This window comes from Thermobia domestica, chromosome 8 (genome assembly GCF_964235325.1).
Source record: "Thermobia domestica chromosome 8, izTheDome1.hap1.1, whole genome shotgun sequence".
Lineage (NCBI taxonomy): Eukaryota > Metazoa > Arthropoda > Insecta > Zygentoma > Lepismatidae > Thermobia > Thermobia domestica.
In genome coordinates this window covers 293760589-293780062 of record NC_137461.1, presented here as the reverse complement: position 1 = coordinate 293780062, position 19474 = coordinate 293760589, and the positions used below count along the sequence as shown (strand labels likewise).

The 19474-nt window shown below is 36.0% G+C and overlaps 1 protein-coding gene across 2 annotated transcripts in view; it reads left to right on the top strand.

The window, feature by feature from the left end:
- Positions 1-1172: 1172 nt before the first annotated feature.
- Positions 1173-19474, top strand: part of dally (division abnormally delayed protein) — a 405711-nt gene continuing 387409 nt past the window's right edge. The window contains exon 1 of one of the 2 annotated variants that reach the window (XM_081770004.1): positions 1173-1566. In XM_081770004.1, the coding sequence (XP_081626130.1) occupies positions 1350-1566 (217 nt within the window). In that variant the 5' untranslated portion in view covers positions 1173-1349. The remainder of the gene's footprint in view (positions 1567-19474) is intronic. The other variant, XM_081770006.1, reaches the window with a different exon arrangement.

Genomic DNA, 19474 nt, shown 5'->3' with positions numbered 1-19474 from the left:
TCATATTATGTGCAAAGTTACCCCTGAAGTGCAAAGTAACCCCTAAAGTGCAAAGCAACGTCTTACGGTACGTTGGTATTGTGAGAGAGAGAGAGCGGCAGTCGTTCTTCATCTTTTTATGAATCTTTTCCACGCTTCTATGATGATCAAAGTGTGGGCTCCATGATCAAAGTGACCACAATACAGGGGCGGATCCAGGACCGACTTTTTGGGGGGGCGGTGGGTTGTCATACTGCTACTTTTAAGGGCACAAAACGTTGGAATATGTTTCATTTATATATATATATAATAAGAAAGTTTTCCTCTTCTGGGGGGGCGATCGCCCCGATTGCCCCCCCTGGATCCGCCCCTGCCACAATAATAATTTACTATTATGTAATCTGTATTTACAATAAACGAGTTATAAAACATGGAGCCTCTTTTATCTTGACCACCCTATAGATAATTATTTAACAAATAGCATAAACCACTACGTAGAAGAATTTCCTACTGTCATTAATCAATCAAATGTGTATATATATATATATCCATAAACGAGGGAGTAGGCATACTCAAAATTAAAATCCTGAAGCCTCTCCTCCCCCTGATTTCATTTTAGCGGTGTCATTTCAAATTTTGCTTGGTTAAGGAGCCGATATACCCAAGTTTTCATGTTTTTATTAACGTATTATTATACTATTGGTTAAAATATATGTAGATCTGAAACTCAGGGGGGCAATTGCCCTATGAAGCTCCAAATGACGCCCTATTTATATCTCATTTACTTGAAATGTATCGTACGGAAATTTTGATTTTTTAAATTTTATTATTATTATTATTATTATTATTATTATTATTATTATTATTATTATTATTATTATTATTATTATTATTATTATTATTATTATTATTATTATTAATCTTTTTAATGACAAGGATTAAATGTTGGAATATCCTAGGTTGAATGTCTCCCGCATTTAGATTTGAATTTAAATTCTGCATTTTACTCATACAGTTTAGTCTATATTTCTACCTATACAAGTAGTGGCCCCAAACGTCAACATTCGGAACTTGTAATAACAGTACAAGAATTAGCTAACAGATGGCACACGCTACACAAGTCGTGCAGTGGAGAACTGTGACGTCATATGTGCGGCTTGTCATGTGACGGAAAACGTAAGAATCCCAGTCCGTGTGCACCGTGCAAGAGCAGTCACAGCTTCAGTTGTCGAGTAGATGTCTGGATGGTGGTGTACTTCTGCTCTTTGATGATAAAGAATAGCCGTCGCTGTCAAAATAAGGTGTTTTTTTGACGTTTCTAGTAAACGTCTTGTAGATTGGGAAAGTGAACTCCGGATGCTAACGGCAAGATGGTGACCTATATGAGTCGTACGTTACAATTGCTATCCGTATTGTGCATTAGTTCGACAGTCTTTGAGATTGCATTAGCCGCCTCAACTTCTCGGGATACGACTGAATTCCCGGCGGCGACCAGGCGGACTACTCAAGGATTTTCGTGTTCCAGTGTGAAACAGATATTTACCACGAAGAAAGTAGCAGCTGAGATACCCGATAATGTAGTTGATGGTACGTATTGATCTTTAGGGTTATAGAGGGTTGGGGCAATAGATGTTATAGCATCAATTTTGTGTTTGTACACTTAAAAAGACAATGATTTTTCATGTTTCATTTTTGAGATTTAACAAAAAATTTAAAAGTCTGTTAAATTTAACGAGTGTAAACACTGTTGAAAATCGTTATTGTGTGTCAAAAGACATTGTAAAATATCTCCCATTACTATAACCGGTATTAAAATAGGAGCATAGAGTAATGAATACTTATTTATTACTCTGATATATTAGAAACAATTGAAAGACAGAAATATGAAATTCAATTAAAAATTTAATCTGAACATAATTCCAAAACTCGAAACAGTAAATTATATGTATTGCAACAGTAACAGCAATGCATAAAATTATTCAGAGCTATGCTAACATCAGCTGAAGTGCATAAATATAGTAAATAAATTGTTAATTATGTTGAAGTATTATTGAAATAAAATGAGTGATTGTTGTCCTTGCTGGTTTCAAACACGGAATGTTTGTAGTAACGAATTGATTATTCACGGAGAACTTGCCGCCAGATCAGACAGTGAGGTGCCGGCCAGTAAAGTAACTGAAGCGTATAGAAAAGTGACAAAAAAAAAAAAAAAAAAAAAAGTATGGATGAAAAAGAAACAAAAGGTTAAGGTAACATCCTTGACCTTTTCGAAAGTTCAAAATGTAAACTAACCGAGTGGGCAAACCAACAAAGAAAACAAACAAACAAAAAATAACTGCAAGATCCGAAAAGGGCAGCTTACGTGAAATCTATTGTTGCAGACAAACACATGGCCATTCTTGTGTTGTTTGAAATTAGCGGTTCATAATCAGGTCCCACGTATTTTAATTGTAACAGATATTATTGCAATAATATGCTGTATTGTTTTGAATTCAACCTTAGTGCCTTTTCTAACCTGCAGATTATATTGCAACAATAGAAAACTCAGAATTGCATTTAGTTTGTGGGAAATATAACTGCTTTAACACGAGTCCACTGATAACATTGAAGATTGTTAGCATTTAAGAGGCCCAGATTCGATTTGGACGGTTGGCGATGTCTTATTGACTCTGGCTACCGTCCCTTCCACTCAGAGCAGTCGCCATGGCAACGAGCCGTATGCCGCTTCAGAGGAAAAAAAAAGTGTCGGGAGTTCGGTCATCACGCGGTATCGTGCGCTGGTAGCCATGCATCCTCCGGCATTTGATATTTTGTTCCAAAGTTTTGATCCTTCGTACACTGTGTTGCATTAGTAGTTATTTACCGGTACGTAAAATGTATGCGTAATTTGATAGCACGCTTAAATTGATCGTTATTTTAAAGAGAATTCCCTTTTCTTCCCGATATATATATATAGGGTGAGCACAAAGTCGCTTTCCCCAAAACAAATATTTCTTCATATATTGGGAAAAACGATTATATTCCCTTTTCTCTGGATAGATTTTTGGGATTCGAATAACGAATGATGCTTAAGATGAAATCTTTCAGTTTAACGTCCATAATTATGTCCTTTAGGCTAAGGGAGACAATGGTTAAGGCAAATGAATGATGATGGAAGAAAGAGGAAAGAGGAGTACCTCGAGAAAACTCACGAACACTGGCCGGGGATCGAACCAGGGACCCCACACATACTAGAGCTAATCGCTCAACCACTGAACCACCGTGCCCCCTTACGAATGATACTTATATATTTCTTTAGAAATACTGGTATATATCCAGCATATGCCTAGCACATTCATCGATCACTCTCAGAATTTGCCACAATTTCATTAATTAATATTTTCGATATTACATTTATTTGGTACTTGAACGTTAGTACAGGGAGGGGACCAGGATTAAGTGTTCGTCTTTTAGAAAGAAGAATCCGTAGTTCGATTCTAGGTCATATTAATTGCTGGTGAATATTATGTGGGTTTTGTCGATTTCTTCCATTTTCTTCCACCTCATTCTAATGGATTTCATTCTCGTAGGCAAGGGTTGGGTGTCCGGCCCCACCCCCAATATTCCGACTTTTTTGTAAATTGATTTTAGGAGTGGTTTTTACAAATTTTAATTAAGTTACCCTCATATTGAAATTGGATCTCCCTTTGGACCCTTTGGATCTCCCTTTGGACCCCTTTGGAGAACCCTTGGACCCCCCAAAATAAATTCCTGCGTAATACCTTTTTATAGATATGGAACCCATTTGAAGGTGTTGATTACTATTATCGTGGAGTGATAACTAGAATATCATAGTACTCTTTGACAGTAGTATTCAATGTGGCTTACGCGATGACTTCTTAGAGTATACGTATTTTTTTAAAATTATTTATTTATTTATTTTTGTAAAATGGTTGTATTAAATTTATAGCATGATTCGTCTGTTTAAAGTAAAATTGGGTTATTTAATTAGTAATAAATTCTAGAATCTACAGGTAATACGTGTGTAACTGTTAAGAATATCTGTCATCATTAGGAGAGTGGGAGTCTCACTGTTAACAGAGCACAAAGAAAACATACAATCTTTTAGTTACAAGCGCTATTTTTTTCATATAAGACCTATACAATGCACAAATTAAGTATCTTTTACAGCAGAATAAAAACTGCTAATTGCAACAATTTTTAGCTGTATAAAAATTAGTTTTTAACGATTTTGTCGAGAACTACGCATCGAAATTTATCTTCAGGCATGTCATTTTGATCAGGTCGATGTCATATAATCGTTGATATACAGTATATGCCTCACGAAATTTAAATTTTAAGAGCTATAATAATAATAATAATAATAATAATAATAATAATAATAATAATAATAATAATAATAATAATCGTCATCATCAAAAACTTCATCAATTAACGTGAGTCTGACATCCGCGTCAAGGCGCGGGACATTTTTCTCCGAAGTTGGAATGAGCAGTAATTATAATCGTGCAATGGACACACGTAGTTATAAAATGTATAAAAATTATAGGAACTTAGTTGTTGACAATACAAGGCTAAAACGATAGGTAGCACATCATTTGAAAAGAAAATAAAAAGAAGTGAAATTTGTAGATTTACATTCTATGTTCGTATAATCTGTAGGCTAATGGAGACATGATTAATGGAAACTAATGATTATGATATATATAATTGGTGGAATGCGAATGTCGGAAGAAACTGGTGAACCTCAAGAAAACCATGGGCATGATGTTCGACACACTCACATTGCCTAGTTGGGCTGCAGTGGTCCAGTGGTAAAGCGTGGGGTTCCCGGTTCGATCCCCGCTCAAGCCAAGAAGCCAAGTGAAGTTTGTGCTGGACAAACACCATGTGCGTGGGTTTTCTCGGGGTTCTCCCGTTCCCTCTCACTTTCTTCATTCCACCATTTCATTCATTTCTCATCATCACCTTTAGCGTAGTCAGCATAATCGTGGGACGTAAAACTCAAAGATTTCATTTTCACATTGCCTGGGATCGAACCAGAGATGAGCGATCGTGCCCCTTACAGAGAAAAAGAACGTAAATTAAGCCCGTGTCCATCAAAGTGACTTTGTGTATTCATATAATGTTTTATATGTACCTAGTGATGGGCAGTGGGAAGGAAGATAAAAATGGGAATATTCTGTTTTTCCCCCCTGGCATATAAACTCCCGGGAAGGAATTTATTTCCATGTGTTTACTTTATTTTACAAATAATAAAAAAACATATAACTAATTACTTTATTTTAATTTATTATCGTTTACTTCTAGGTTTTAGATAATTTGGAAGTTAGAAAAATTAAAATTCGTTGACTGTACTTTATATAACTAATTAATATGATTTATTAAGTTCCATTTCCATTTGCACTACAAAGTAGCAAAGTACTAATTTACAAATGGTGAAAAAAAAAGTTTGTAGAGTAATGTAGAAATTTTGTAGAAATAGGAATGAAATACTATCAATACACCCCGGAGCACCCCGGGCTTCTCTTACATCTAAATTACCGAATAAAATTTCGAGAAATGTGTAGGAAGAAAGATCGTGTGTGGTAGTGTTACGTGCAAAATTCTAAAGATAAGTCAGTATCTTGAAAATATTGCGAACTAAATATGTATGCGCAAATGTTGATAAAATGGCGAGACATGTGTTTTGTGGCAGTTACCTAACCTAATTTGTTTATAATATCAGTAGTAGGGTCAAGTTTAGAAAACCCTCTTACGTATAAATTTAAATTATTTAGCGATGTAAAAGTATGTGGACTTTCTATACCAAATGTTTACTTGCATAGAACATATTGTATATAAATATATATTTATGCGTACTCTCTAAACATAATAAAATATTATAATAGCGTTCAGAATATACATTTTAAAGAATCTTCTGGGGAAAACAGTAATAAATATACTGTGATAAAAAAAATAATTTTGAAATCCTAATATAGTAATAGAATGCAATTTTCTTTGTGTTTGTACATAAATTCCTGGAATATTCCCATTTTTGAGAATCTTCTCGGGAATATTCCCGAAAAATATTTTTTCGGGAGTTTGCCCATCACTATATGTACCTATCTTTAATTTAGGTTTTTCTGTAGCATTTGTTATTCGGTGCACTTGGTCGCAGGTTCAAGCCCTGCTAGGTGTACAAGGTCTCAAATACAAATACGAATACATAATGAACGGCATAACACTATCCTTCATACCCTCAGCAGTAACATCATTGGTTCTTTTCGGTTTTTCTCCCACATTCTGATTTTACTAATTCTTTTATAAATCTTTCGTGTCCTATGCTCTACATCACATAAGATGAGAAGTGAAAATACAGATTTCATTTTATTTTTCACAACAATCATTTCCCAACAGAGGTGACCTCAGAACTCGTGGCCGTACGGTTGGCGCGGAAGACCCAGGTTAAATTTCCGGCTGGAGCTCATGTGGTTCGGTTCTCACTTTGAGTTATAGATCAACGTCTCATATAGCCTCTGTGCTGAAAGAGGCGCTCAGCTCAAACCAAACATCAACCCAACAGAGATACGAACTCAGGCTTGTCTTAGCAAATCGGACACTAAACAATTTCATACAACAAACAGATTTGCAGATCTATTTCATTTGTTTTACATTGGGAACATTAACAATCGAAAAATAATTTTCGGATAGAATTCAACCAAGACCTACCTAGTTATCAATGTTCACAGAAAGCATAATAGCATTCACTGTTGGTTAGTAGAGCCTTTCTCAACCTTTTTTCCTTTGGGGCACACCAAAGTACTTTTGAAACTTTCACGACACACCTGCATGTGATTTTTCCTAGATGAAAAAAAGACAAACATATAAAAATATATATATATACATTTTTTTATTATGGAACGACTATGAGATACAAATCTCACAAGCAAATTACGTATGACTCTTGATTAAAAACATATTAACATGATAGAAACTTATGATTCTTAAGCAGGCTAGTGAGATATTTGTATCTGGCAACTTTTGCAAAGTAGGGATGGTCTTTTTCTAAAAATCTGTTTTTCGATTTTTGGAAATTTTATTTTTCGTTTTTCGCTTTTTCGAAAAATTTTTCGTTTTTTCGAAAAAAAATTATTTTTCGTTTTTCGAAAAAAATTTCGTTTTTCATTTTTCGAAAAATTTTTCGTTTTTCGTTTTCCAAAAAAATTTCGCTTTTCTTTTTTCGAAAAATTTTTCGTTTTTCATTTTTCGAAAAGTATTTTTCAAAAAAATGTGGCCATCTCTATTGTAAAGCATATCTATGAATGGACGAACTCTTGACAGACACACTCTTGTGTCCAAAGAAAAATGAATAGCGTTAAAAGCAAACTTTGCATCATTAAGCTTCGAAGACAAGTGTGAAATCAAGTTGTTTGGCGATTTTTTAAAAAATTTTCTTCTAAAGATAATTTCGTTGCGGAAGATCTTGGACGATATTAAAAATCTCGCGAAATAACAGAAGAGAAACGCCTAGTAAAATTGAGAGAAGCCATGATGAAAGAAAAAAAGACAGCATTGAAACCAGGGAGCTCGTAATTTCAAAGCGTGGTAATTAATCAGTTTCAAAATAATTTTATTTCATGCTAGTATATTTTAGTGGAATGTGTGTGTTGTCATCCATCAAAGTTAACAAACGTTTATTTACCATTCGCCCACTCAGTAGATTTTTGTGATGTTTGTTTTCAGTGTATAAATCAGTGTAACAGTATCTGCTAATGCATAGAACTCGGAGGACCATGTACTAGCCGATTCTAATTGGAAGTATCCATGTCTATTGATGCGATGTCCTTAATTACGCGATGTATTTAATGCAGTGAAGCCGTTCGATGATAGCAACAGTTCAGTGAAAATGTGTAACCAATGACCCGGGCGCTTGTAATGATTCGTTGGTGATTTATGCTCTGGACCAGTGAATACGGCGCTGTACGATATCCACAAGCGAGGCTGCAGGAATGTATTCACTTCCGGAATTGGGTAGAAACATGTTTTATAATTTTAGATGACTGAAAATGGATTGGGAACGTTGTAATTAATATTGCTGTCGTAATTTAATATTGATAGCGCACTTGCTTTTGCTGTTCGTGTTTGCAGGTTCAAATCCTGCCGGGAGCACATTTTCTCGTATAAGAATGAAGTGAGAGCAATGGGAGATTATCAAACAGGCCCACTAGACACTGTCATGTTCCTAGTATTACAGTCAAAAACTTGGTGGAGGTATACTTCTAATATCAGTTTTATGTTAATAGGAGACATGGATATCATATAGCTTCAGTTCTTAGGTTTTACAAAAAAAAAAAAATCAATTTTCTCAGAAACTACGCATAATGATTTACCCTTACTTTTGTTCAGTTTATGAGTTCTGTCGATTACTACGTATGTCTGATCTTTAGACAAATTGATTCCCGTTAAACTCGAATAATGTTGTAGAATTACTATTTCGAAATCATATATATATATATATATATATATATCCAGGATATGATCAAGGGAGGGGCTAAACCATAATTTGCCGTTTTATCCAGTGTAAAGCAGAATAGAAGCCCATTTTATGCAGTGTAAACCTGAACGTCAAGGGGGGGGGGGGTATAGCCCCTTAGCCCCGCATTGGATCCGCCCTTATGTATATATAGGGTGCGGCAGTGGATTGAACGATTTTAAAAACGTTATTATGAGAAAATGATGAAATTTATTTTATTTTTGTGTAACAAGTTGGAATACAAACTACACATGAAAACATTTAGTTATTTATGAGCTTAAGTCACTAAACACGAAACAGTGTGGCGCAAAATAAAGGAAATAATCTTCCACTGAAAATGTAACTGCCCAAAACTGATATTTTGCAGATGATCGACATTCTTCTGTACATTTTCAGTAACCCTTTTGCTAAGATCATTCATTACTCTTTGCAGCATATTTAAGGAAATGCTCAGAGCTTCTTCGTGAATACGACGTTTCAATTCTGGAATTGTCATACAGACACAAGAAAACTATATTTTTAAAAAAATCATTGTGATTATTTTCTTTTGTGGTGCAGTATTTTTTAAAATTATTATTTTGTGCAACTCTTCTTTCTGTTCAGTGATTTTAATTCACAAATACGTAAATAAATACTTTCGTGTCTAGTTTGTATTCCAACATGTTACACCCAAATAAATTTCATCATTTTCTCGTAATAACGTTTTTAAAATCGCCCGATCCACTGCCGCACCCTGTATATATGTGGGTTTTGCTAAATAAACAAGAAGTGACATGAACAATTTTCATGACGTACCCAGCATGGTAAAGCCATCCGGAGCTATTTGAAATAAGTAAACGGGACTCGAAGCGTTGCCCACGCATTACCCAGTATAACGTTCCGTACTGGCTGGTCACAGGTTTTCGCAGATTGTAGCGATGGAGTTTGGTTGGTTTGTCTCTATTTTGCTTATTTTCCTGTCAGCTTCTGCAACCCACCTTGAACAGTTGTTCTGTGGGTTATCTAACCACTCAGGCGAAATTATTTTTATTTACAGTGAAAAATGAAATGAATTTCTTTCTCGTCTCACAATCAGCGTTTGTAGGTTAGGTTTGCTTCAGAAAATTTCCCTCAACTGACACAAAATTTTCCCTTTTCGTATGAAATTTTCCCTAGTTTGTTGAATAAACAGAAATTGCTTAATAAGGTTAGTTTGGCTATGAAAGTAAGTGTCAACCACATTTGTTTTGTTTATTTGCTTTTTTTTTTTACTTTTTCCTTCAAAAAAACAGTAATTTGCACTGAGTTTTTATATACTATTGGTATTATATTGGTTTATTTCCGAAGAACAAAGAAAAATTTAAGGATTTATATTGGTCAAGAAGTCAGCGTGAGAATTTCCGTAGATTTTCACGTTTTATCGAAAAATCCCTTTTTGGTAAATTTACCTACGAAATTTCCCTAAATTAGGGGAAAATTTCCCTCAAACTACGAAAACTGCTGACAATATACATTTGAGGTAAAACGAACATGGCAGTAGTGAAAATTAATTATTTTGAAAGAGTTAGTGGGATGAGAATGAGAATCTGAGAGGAAACGACGAAAATGCCGAGAAAACTGCCGTATCCCATCTTTTATTTTTTTTAACCATAAAACTGATCTGGTAGAGAGCCAGAGACCTCTTTCGCTAAAGATGAGGGCTCTACCACTGAGCCATCGCGGCCAATAGGAAATAATAATGTAAACAATGTGAGACAACTTGGTAAAGGCAACTAAAAACCTTAAAACTTTTCTCTCTCTCCCCCCCCCCTTAGATTTTCATAGAAATGATGAAGATTTGAAGGCACCGTAAATCGTGTGTAGGTATGTATGGATCACGCAGAACCTGCACTTGGCCATGACTGTATAAAATGATCTGACAGGATGAGTCAGGTAATAAATTGTCTGTGCAGTGTTGCATTGTCAGGCGAAGAAGATGGAAGATGCAATTAAAAGAAGGGGCTGCGCCTAGTCATGCAAATGTGTGCCGCCAGAAATTACATCAAGAAACTTTGCTTGCGTTGTTGGTGGACATAAAACAATGGTGGTCGTACAGAAGGTGGGTAGAAAGACGGGTCAAAGCACCAGCGGCTGTGACGCAATCCGAGTTCACTTTTATTAGCTATACAACAGGCTTGGAAACTTGTCATTGATTTTTTTTTTCTTTCTTCGAATGGATATCAAAAGTAAAATAGTTAAAATGAATGAGTCTTATTAAGATTCACTTATCGTTTTGATTTTAAAATTCTCTAGACATTTTTTCCATTCTGTATTTTTTTAAGAGTTCCATTAACTATAATTTGAGTGTGTACGATATCGAGTTGTATGTAACTTTTCGCGCATTATCCAGTTAGCTAATGTCGTTTGATCTTGTGCAAATATTTGGTTTCTTTATCTCTGCGTGTGGCGAATCTTTTGTAACTTGTGTGGCAGAGCACAGAAAGTGAATCAATGTTTTTTGTAGTTGTTTCCGAGGCAATGGGAGTGATCCATGATGATGATGGGAACTGTTGGAAAAGAAGGGGGGAGGATAAGAGAGCAACAATTTCCCAGAAACAGCAGCGCAGCAAGTGATATGAGCAGGCATGAATTAACAGCTTCCGGTCACTCAGTCACCAGCAGTCCAACAAATGGAAACTTGACCTCTCTTGCCAAAAAACATTTCTGGAAGTGGTGTCACTCGGCTCGGCTCGACTCCTGAGCCACTGACTCAGCTGGAGCTCCGGCCCGGCTCGGTTCAACTGAGCCAACACCTCGAGCCGGCTCGATTGGAATGAACCATTGGCTCGGTTTGGCTCGGCTCAAGTGAACCATCCGCTCGATTGGGTTCGGCTCGGCTTAGATGAGCCATGGGCTCGAACCGGCTCGGTTGGGTGAGCTGTGGGCTTGGCTTACTTCTCAGTTCGGCTCGATGGTGACTGAGATGTGAGCCGAACCCTCGAACCGCTTGAGAACACTATTCTCTGGACCACTTTCGTTTTACTTTTCCAACATAGACTAGACTATACGCGTGGCCAAAACCTTATAATAGTTATTTGATCTTTCATTTTATGACGTAATAATTAATGAGTGATTTACAAATTATGCGGAGATACGCAAGATAAAAAAAAAAAAAAAGTCGACTTTCCTTTGTTTTACAGTGCTTTCTATATAAAGCAGGGCAGTCTTAACTCGTAAGTCCCACGAACATAGGGGCCCATGCTAATCTGTGTCAAGTCGTAAAAAAATACTATTACACAGTAGTGTAGCTCCCAGTCACCATTAATGAGCCCAACCAAGATAATTGCTCCGGCCATCTATTGCAGAAAACGGAATTCAAAACTTCGCTTCCGTTGAAGGGTTATTATGTGAAGTGATGGACAGGCTTCTCTACTAATATCACAATATTACAAGCCTAATAAAACAGTGCTCAGACTGCAGTTTATAAACATTTAGAAACCTGGTAAATTATCAACAACAGTCTTCGAGATAATTGAATTCCATTTTGATCATAAACTACACATGTCGATTGAAGACACTGGGTATTTGCCTTGCTTTGGGGTAACAATTATTCGTACAGGAAAACAAGTCATCTGATCTTGAAAGGAAAGAAACGAAAATGATTAATATAATAAATTGTAGTGTGATAGCTGTTCAGATTAGAGACATAATAATAATAATAATAATAATAATAATAATAATAATAATAATAATAATAATAATAATAATAATAATAATAATAATAATAATAATAATAATAATAATAATAGAAAAGATTATGTTTTAGACATGAACGGATACTTTTACTCATTTCACTTTTTGTGATTTATTTATTCGCCTGTTGGGGGAGGGGGGCACGGTGGCTCAACGGTAGGGCGTTTGCCTCTGGTGCTTGGAATTCCTGGATTTGATTCCCGGCCAAGTAAGTTTGTGATGGATAACATCGTTCCCGTAAGTTCTCTTGGGTTTCCTCCCACTTTCTCATTCCACCAATTCTGTCATTATTATTCACTTGCTGTAATAGTCGTCTCCTTTAGTCTCACGGACACACCCCGGTACTCATGCGACGTTAAACTGAAATATTTCATTAAATTTCACTTTATTCGATTGTTACATTTGCTTCTTTCGTAGAACATTACACATTGAAGCATGGGACGGCAAAATCTGTCATAATTATATTATTCAAAACAAATATTTCTTGTTGGAGATACACTTCATGATGATGGAAGTTAAATTTACTGAACTGGCCTTCTATTTGAATACTACATTCATAAATCATGTTTAGGCTGCATTAGTTTTAGATTACATGGACAGTGCTAAAGCAAATGGTCGAACAAATCCCAGGATGAATTGCTTGATTGTTGTCAAATACAAAAACTCAATTCTCGAACAATAGTGAGCACTACTTGCATTTAGTTACTCATCACAGTTTTGATATGAACACAAGTCTTGTCTTTGTCAGAAACAAGTTCCTTATCATTGAATTTTTAACAGATGTAGAAGGAAAATCAAGAAATAAAGATAAAAGAGCTGGTTGCACTAAAATTGCAAACTGATATATTGGGATTGAAGCTCGATATTGAATTCTATAAAAAGGATACAATCTTTGCTCTGCAGGTATGTTTGCCTTATCTTTCATTAACATAATAGATTATTATTTAAAGGGAAAAACAGACACAGCGAGATTGTAGTGCTTATGCCTTTCTGAGTGCGAGTGCTTTTACTTTCCTTCGTTGTTAATGATAGGGTAGCATACTTAAAATCGTCTTTTAAGATTTATTCTTTCTGGAGAAAGGGGGAACGGTAAATGATGTCATTGAACTGGGCGCCAAATTGCGTAGGGCCGGTGTGCTGCCCACAGTTGAAGCTGCCCATGCATTACCGGGGGGTACAAGATGAGCAGCCAAAAACTACCCCCCAATAAATCATATTGACATCCGCTTTTATTCTTTCCTTCTTGTGGAACCAGATATATTATCAAAAGGATACCGTCTTTTAAGTTGGTTTCAGGGTTGCCAGTAATATAAAGGTACGAGTAAGGGACAGGGTGATCATTCAGCGAGTTCAAGTAGTGCTTATACACAAAGATTACCCCCCAATAAATTATTTTGACAAACACATGTAGTAGCTCTTTCTTCTAAAAGGAGATGATTTTCACCAACAGGTGCCGTCTATGAATACCAGTTTTAAAGAAAACCGAAGATTGACAATAAAGCAGGAGGAAAGGAAGTTTAGTTCTCCCTACTTGCTCACGCGGTCATCGGGTCTCTAAGTCTAGTTGGCGTCAAAAGACATAAACAAAGCTCTTTATTCGATTCACAGCCACACCCCTAAGTTCTTCGACCTTTTTAGCCAACGTAAGTTACGAGGAGCAAAAGCCAACGAAGAGAATTATGAAAGTCAGCTCAAATAATTGTCATATTTCTTACCTGCTGCAATACTTACAGATTCATTGAAGCTATTATGTCTATTCCTTCTTGCGTTTCATGTTAATTTTGTCTGATTTTAAAGTAAGAAATTTTCCATAATATTATTGTAAATATATATTTGTTTTGTGGTTTTCTTTGTTTCATTTTCAAGGCGTGTTATTTTTTAAAACATTTCTTTTACCGAGAGTTACTATTTTTTTTTAAAAAAAATCCGACTTTAAAAAGTCAGTTATTATACAAGAATAGTTATTATTTATTACTTTATTTATCGTACTGTTTATTAATTTTTCTTTGTTTCTCTGCCTGCATTATGTTTTAAATAAATATATTAGTAATGCTTATAAGAAAAAGAGACAAATAATTGGATAATGAACCAATTAGTTAAAATAGATACACATACTTTCCCAAGTTGTAGTTCATAAAATTACCTGTATGCTTATTCGAAGTGACTGCAAATTGCAAGGAATAACCAATGGAAATCATAACACTGTTTCACTTTGAAATAAGTATAATAGGCTATCTGATTCTCGTTTTATTGGGTTGGATTAGATATCTGAGTTTAGTGTCCCGTTCAGCAGCAAGGCTGTATGAGACGTGGATCTACAGCTTATGGTGGGATCCGGACCACATGAATTCCCGCTGAGAATCGAACCTGGGCCTCCCACCCCAAAGGTGCGTATGCTATACACACGAGGGAGTTATTTCTAGTCTGGTATACACTAACGCACATACATATTATATATATATATATATATATATATATATATATATCGAGAGAGAGAGAGAGAGAGTGTGTTATGTATCCACATAATTAAAACAATACACAACTAGATAGATAGGTATGCAGAGAAGAAATATCCTGGCGATACAAGTAGTTGATGGAGAAATCATAACAAATTCCTTCAAATTGGAAGCATTTCATATGTCAATGGAATGAAAAAAAAAATCACTGATAGTGATCCGTCTTTGAAAAAGACGAAATTCGCTGGGTTAAGTTATGACCCTTAAGCTCCTATTCTACAACTGCTTCAACTTCAAAAATGTTATTATTCCCCTTGTTTACCTTCATTTTCAACGAATTTAAATACTTGGTTTCTGAATTCTCTATGTCTGTGTGTCTGATATCTGCAATTTTTTTTTTCCAATTTTGAGTCGTCCATTCCATAGAGCATCAAAAACTACCTGAAAGAAGTGATGACATTTTTGCGTCACTCTTACCGTTTACAAGATATTGGAAGAAGTTCCGATTTCGGTAGATTTAAGGAGCCATATCTCGGGAACCTTAAGTGATAGTGAGATGATATTGGTGTTGATCAATACCTAAGAGAATGGTGAACATTTTGGTACCAAATAATAACCGATGGCCACTTGTTATATCTGCATTTTCAGATATATACGGTGATAAAAATGTGACAGCTCTATATAGCTAATTCAATAGATCCCCTAATACGCAGGTTCCAAATATGTGTATTATCTATCGAATTTAAACAAATAAATTAATTATTAAATTTCATATAAATTTCGGGAAAAAAAAATAATTCGTTCTAAGTTAGTTCTGGCAATACTCTTCGAGCATTCTCAACTGGTTAATGTTCCTGCGGAAACAGCAACTTGCATGCCTCTTCGCTACTCTCATTTTCATATCTTCATTCTCGCCATCGTGGTTTATCTAATTGAGTAAAAAATTATGATTAACTAAGCAAATTCATCACCATCGCAATGCCGAACACGTATTTCAAACTTGGACCGTTTCCGATTTTGAAAACGCTCCTCCGTACACTATAAGATATTATTACACCCTACCTTGTATATCACATCGTTATTAAAAAATCATATACAATACATTTTTAAGTAATAAGTTAAAACTTGCAATCACTCTTATTGAAACGTTCGAATTGCAAGCGGAGCGAGTAAATTTTTTTTTAAATCTATTTTTTTGCAAACTGATAAACATATTGATTTAATAGGACACCAATAAGTTTTTGGAATGACTCGTCATTTACTCATTTCCAGCGCTTTTTCTTTCTTGCTTGTTCGTCGCCCCTTACTATCAGCGCCCGTTGCGACCGCTCTTCTTGCCCCCCTCTTTAGCTACGGCTCTGACAATGTACGAACTGCTTTATATATATATATATATAAAGTTTTCAAAATAGCAGGATATTGAAGAATTTATTTCGTGTTTTCATAATTACTAACAAATTTCAGTGAAAATATATATCCTATATCCTAGCACAGTGGTGAGCAAATTTTTGTGAGTCCAAAGAGAAAACTTTAGGTGGGTATATATATAAAGAACTTCTTGTAATAGTAAAACAATGTTATTAAACTCTGGAAGATTATGAACTAGATGGTGAATACATGAACATCCGAACCAAATAGAATATACTCACATTATTAATATTTATTTATAATAATTAAGGGTAAAAGTGAGGCGAAACGCGGGGAGATACCGTCCTCCGACCTTGAAAAAATATGTACGGCGTCCCTCCAGTTCCTAAAAATTACAATGGGCAAAGATAGGCAAGGGGACGGCGCGACCTCATGCCGCTACCTACCATACCCCTACCTTTTCAGATCCGCTTTTACCCGTAATAACAATTAATACGATTATCAATAACACGCATGCTAAGATAATTTTATAATTAATGTCACGTATTTATGTATTGTTATAACGTATTAAATAATCTTAGTGACTATAGTGAGTGCCTCATCATTACAAAACACTCATCCTCTGAAAGTCACCCATCATGACCCACTGCAACCCACCACTCACCATGGCTCGACTCTCTGCATTATAGACAGCATCTTCTGAATACTGGTGAATTTGTCTACGTTTTACTTGCATGGCTTTCATTTCCTTTCCTTTTTCATTTGTTTCTGTTTACTTACTTGAGATGAGTATATTTAAGTGAAAAAAGAACTTCAGGCATTTTTGGATATTGATATTTGTAATCGTAATAAAAGCAATAGGACTTATACTACTACTTGGCTTTTGAGAAACAGCGTGTAAGCTTTTAGAGGAGCTAAATACTGGAAATAAAAATTTTTGAATTACTGTAATATATAAATTATTATAATAAAAATTTGAATGTAATTATGTGTGCTTAACCATCACGGCCAAATTGAAAAGTCAAATGAAATGACTTTTGGCTTAGGTCTTAATCCAAACTGGGATGGTATCACATAGCTTTTATTATAAAACATATCCTAAGGGGGTAGTGGGGATCCAATTTTTGCGCAAAAAAATGAGTATCTGCTACGGATGGGCACGGGAGAGTTTTCTTTGAAACTCGACTCGACTCGAAACAGACATTTTTCACTTCGACTCGAAAATTTCGTGCAACTGGATTCGAATTTGGGCCGTTTCGAGTCGAGTCGAGTCAAAATGAGCCAATTCGAGCTAAACCCTGTGTGTAGTTCCAAGTACTCTTTTCAAGTATCCTACAGAGACAAAATAATTATCAATTATGCTACTCCTACTACTACTACTTCTTATATTATTATTATTATTATTATTATTATTATTATTATTATTATTATTATTATTATTATTATTATTATTATTATTATTATTATCAGAACAATACAGTGTATAACCATGAAAGGTAGGCGGTTTGTATCTGAATAATGAAAACTACTTGACTGTAGTTCTCGGTCTTCGAAAAGTCTTCAGGAGGCAAAAACATCGGTCACGAGGTTCTGGGTTTGAGTTCCGGAGGAATAAGTATTCGGACTCGAGCGAAAAGTTGTTAAAAGTTATACGGCGCCGGCCAAAGATGTTCAATACTGCTCGGCCTGGGTTTATGGTTGTCAACAGCTCGAACGGCTCGGCTCACAGCTCATTCATATCGAGCCGAACCGAGAAGTGACCTGAGCCAGCAGCTCACCTAAATGAGCAGGCTCGAACCGATGACTCACCCAAGCCGAACCAAACCGAGCTGATTGATCACCCAACCGAGCCAGTTCGAGCCATCGACTCATTTGACCTGAGTCAAACCAAGCCGATGGACTCGTTTCAACGGAGCTAGCTAGAGCCGAGTCGGTGGCTCATCCCAACCTAGCTGGCTCGAACCATCGGCTCAGTCGATGGCTTGTCCCTACCGAGCCGATGGCTAATCACAATCGAGCCGGAACGAGCAGCTCGCTCAGTTGAACCGAGCCGAGTCGGTTGACGTTACTACCCGGATTGAGCTTCTATTTGGGCTCAAACATTAGACCGTGCAGGTCTCAGCCTTGATAGTAAGAACTACATACTTATATTGGTGGTCATGACATTTGAGGCAGTCTCGTTATTAAAATCTATTGCCTCCTTATCAAGATGAGACGAGACGCACTAAAAGTTCCCCACAAGCTGCACTAAAAGTACGAGACGAGGTGCGTCCCTGTCGTGAACAACATTAAAAGTATTCCGCATTACTGTTTACATTCCTCATGGCTTTCGTTTTCCAGGCTAATCTGGCGATGATTTCAAAACGAGTTAAAACGAGCTGAACGAGTAAGCCATTTATCAAACTCGACTCGACTCGAAACTCGACCTCAAAACAGTGACTCGACTCAAGAAAATTGAATTTGACTCGACTCGAAACTCAACTCGAGTTGAGTTATAGCTAGACTCGTGCCCATCCTTAAGTATCTCGCAAGTCCTTAAACTTACGGAGCTGAAATTCAGTGTGTTAACTCTTTATTGAAAATGAACAGAACGTGTCCTAGCATTTTTAAAAATTCTCCTTTATGGGGGGTCTTTCTGTATATGGAAAAAGGATAGTGGGTTGGTTTGTAAAAATAATCGAAAACGATCGATATTAGAGAACAAATTCAGAAACAATTATTAATTAATTGAGAACGCTTCATATATCCATTGCTTCTTATTATTGTTGAATCTTATGTTTATTATATGGAGCGCCAGTGGCGTATTTACAATTTTGTTTCGGGAGGGGCTTTGCTAACTTTTGGGGGGGGCTTTGCCTGAAAATGTGAAAATTCTGCAAGATATTTCATATACTTTACTATAGCAAGTAAGATTTCGGGTGGGGCTTAAGCCCGGAAGCCCCCCCCTAAATACGCCACTGTGGAGCGCTTAGACCACAGGGGGCAATCAACCCATAAAGTTATGAGAAAAATAGACACAAAATTTGTACTGTAAGCTTGATTACACGGAAATTTTAAGTTTGGACTGTACGCATAACTATATGGAAAATTTTACACTTTTTTCCCCTTTACGTTAGTGTACTTTCCTTGATTTCAGACTCAAATTTCATCCTTTTTCCATTGAAAAGTATCAATAATTCAACAAGGAAATGTTAATTTAATACAATGATAATTTAATTGAAATTTAATTTAGACCATGACAAACACTACCATTTTATATCAAAAAGGTCAAATCCACCGATAGTCTAACAGAGTGGTGCTTGAGCGATTGATCATAGAAATACAAACTCCGATTAGTCAGAATTTCACAGCCTGGTTTTATTACAAGTGTAAACACTTTAGAGGCCATGGATCATGTGTCAGACTTGATAACGATGGGTTTTGATGGGTCAGAGTGGGTCACAGT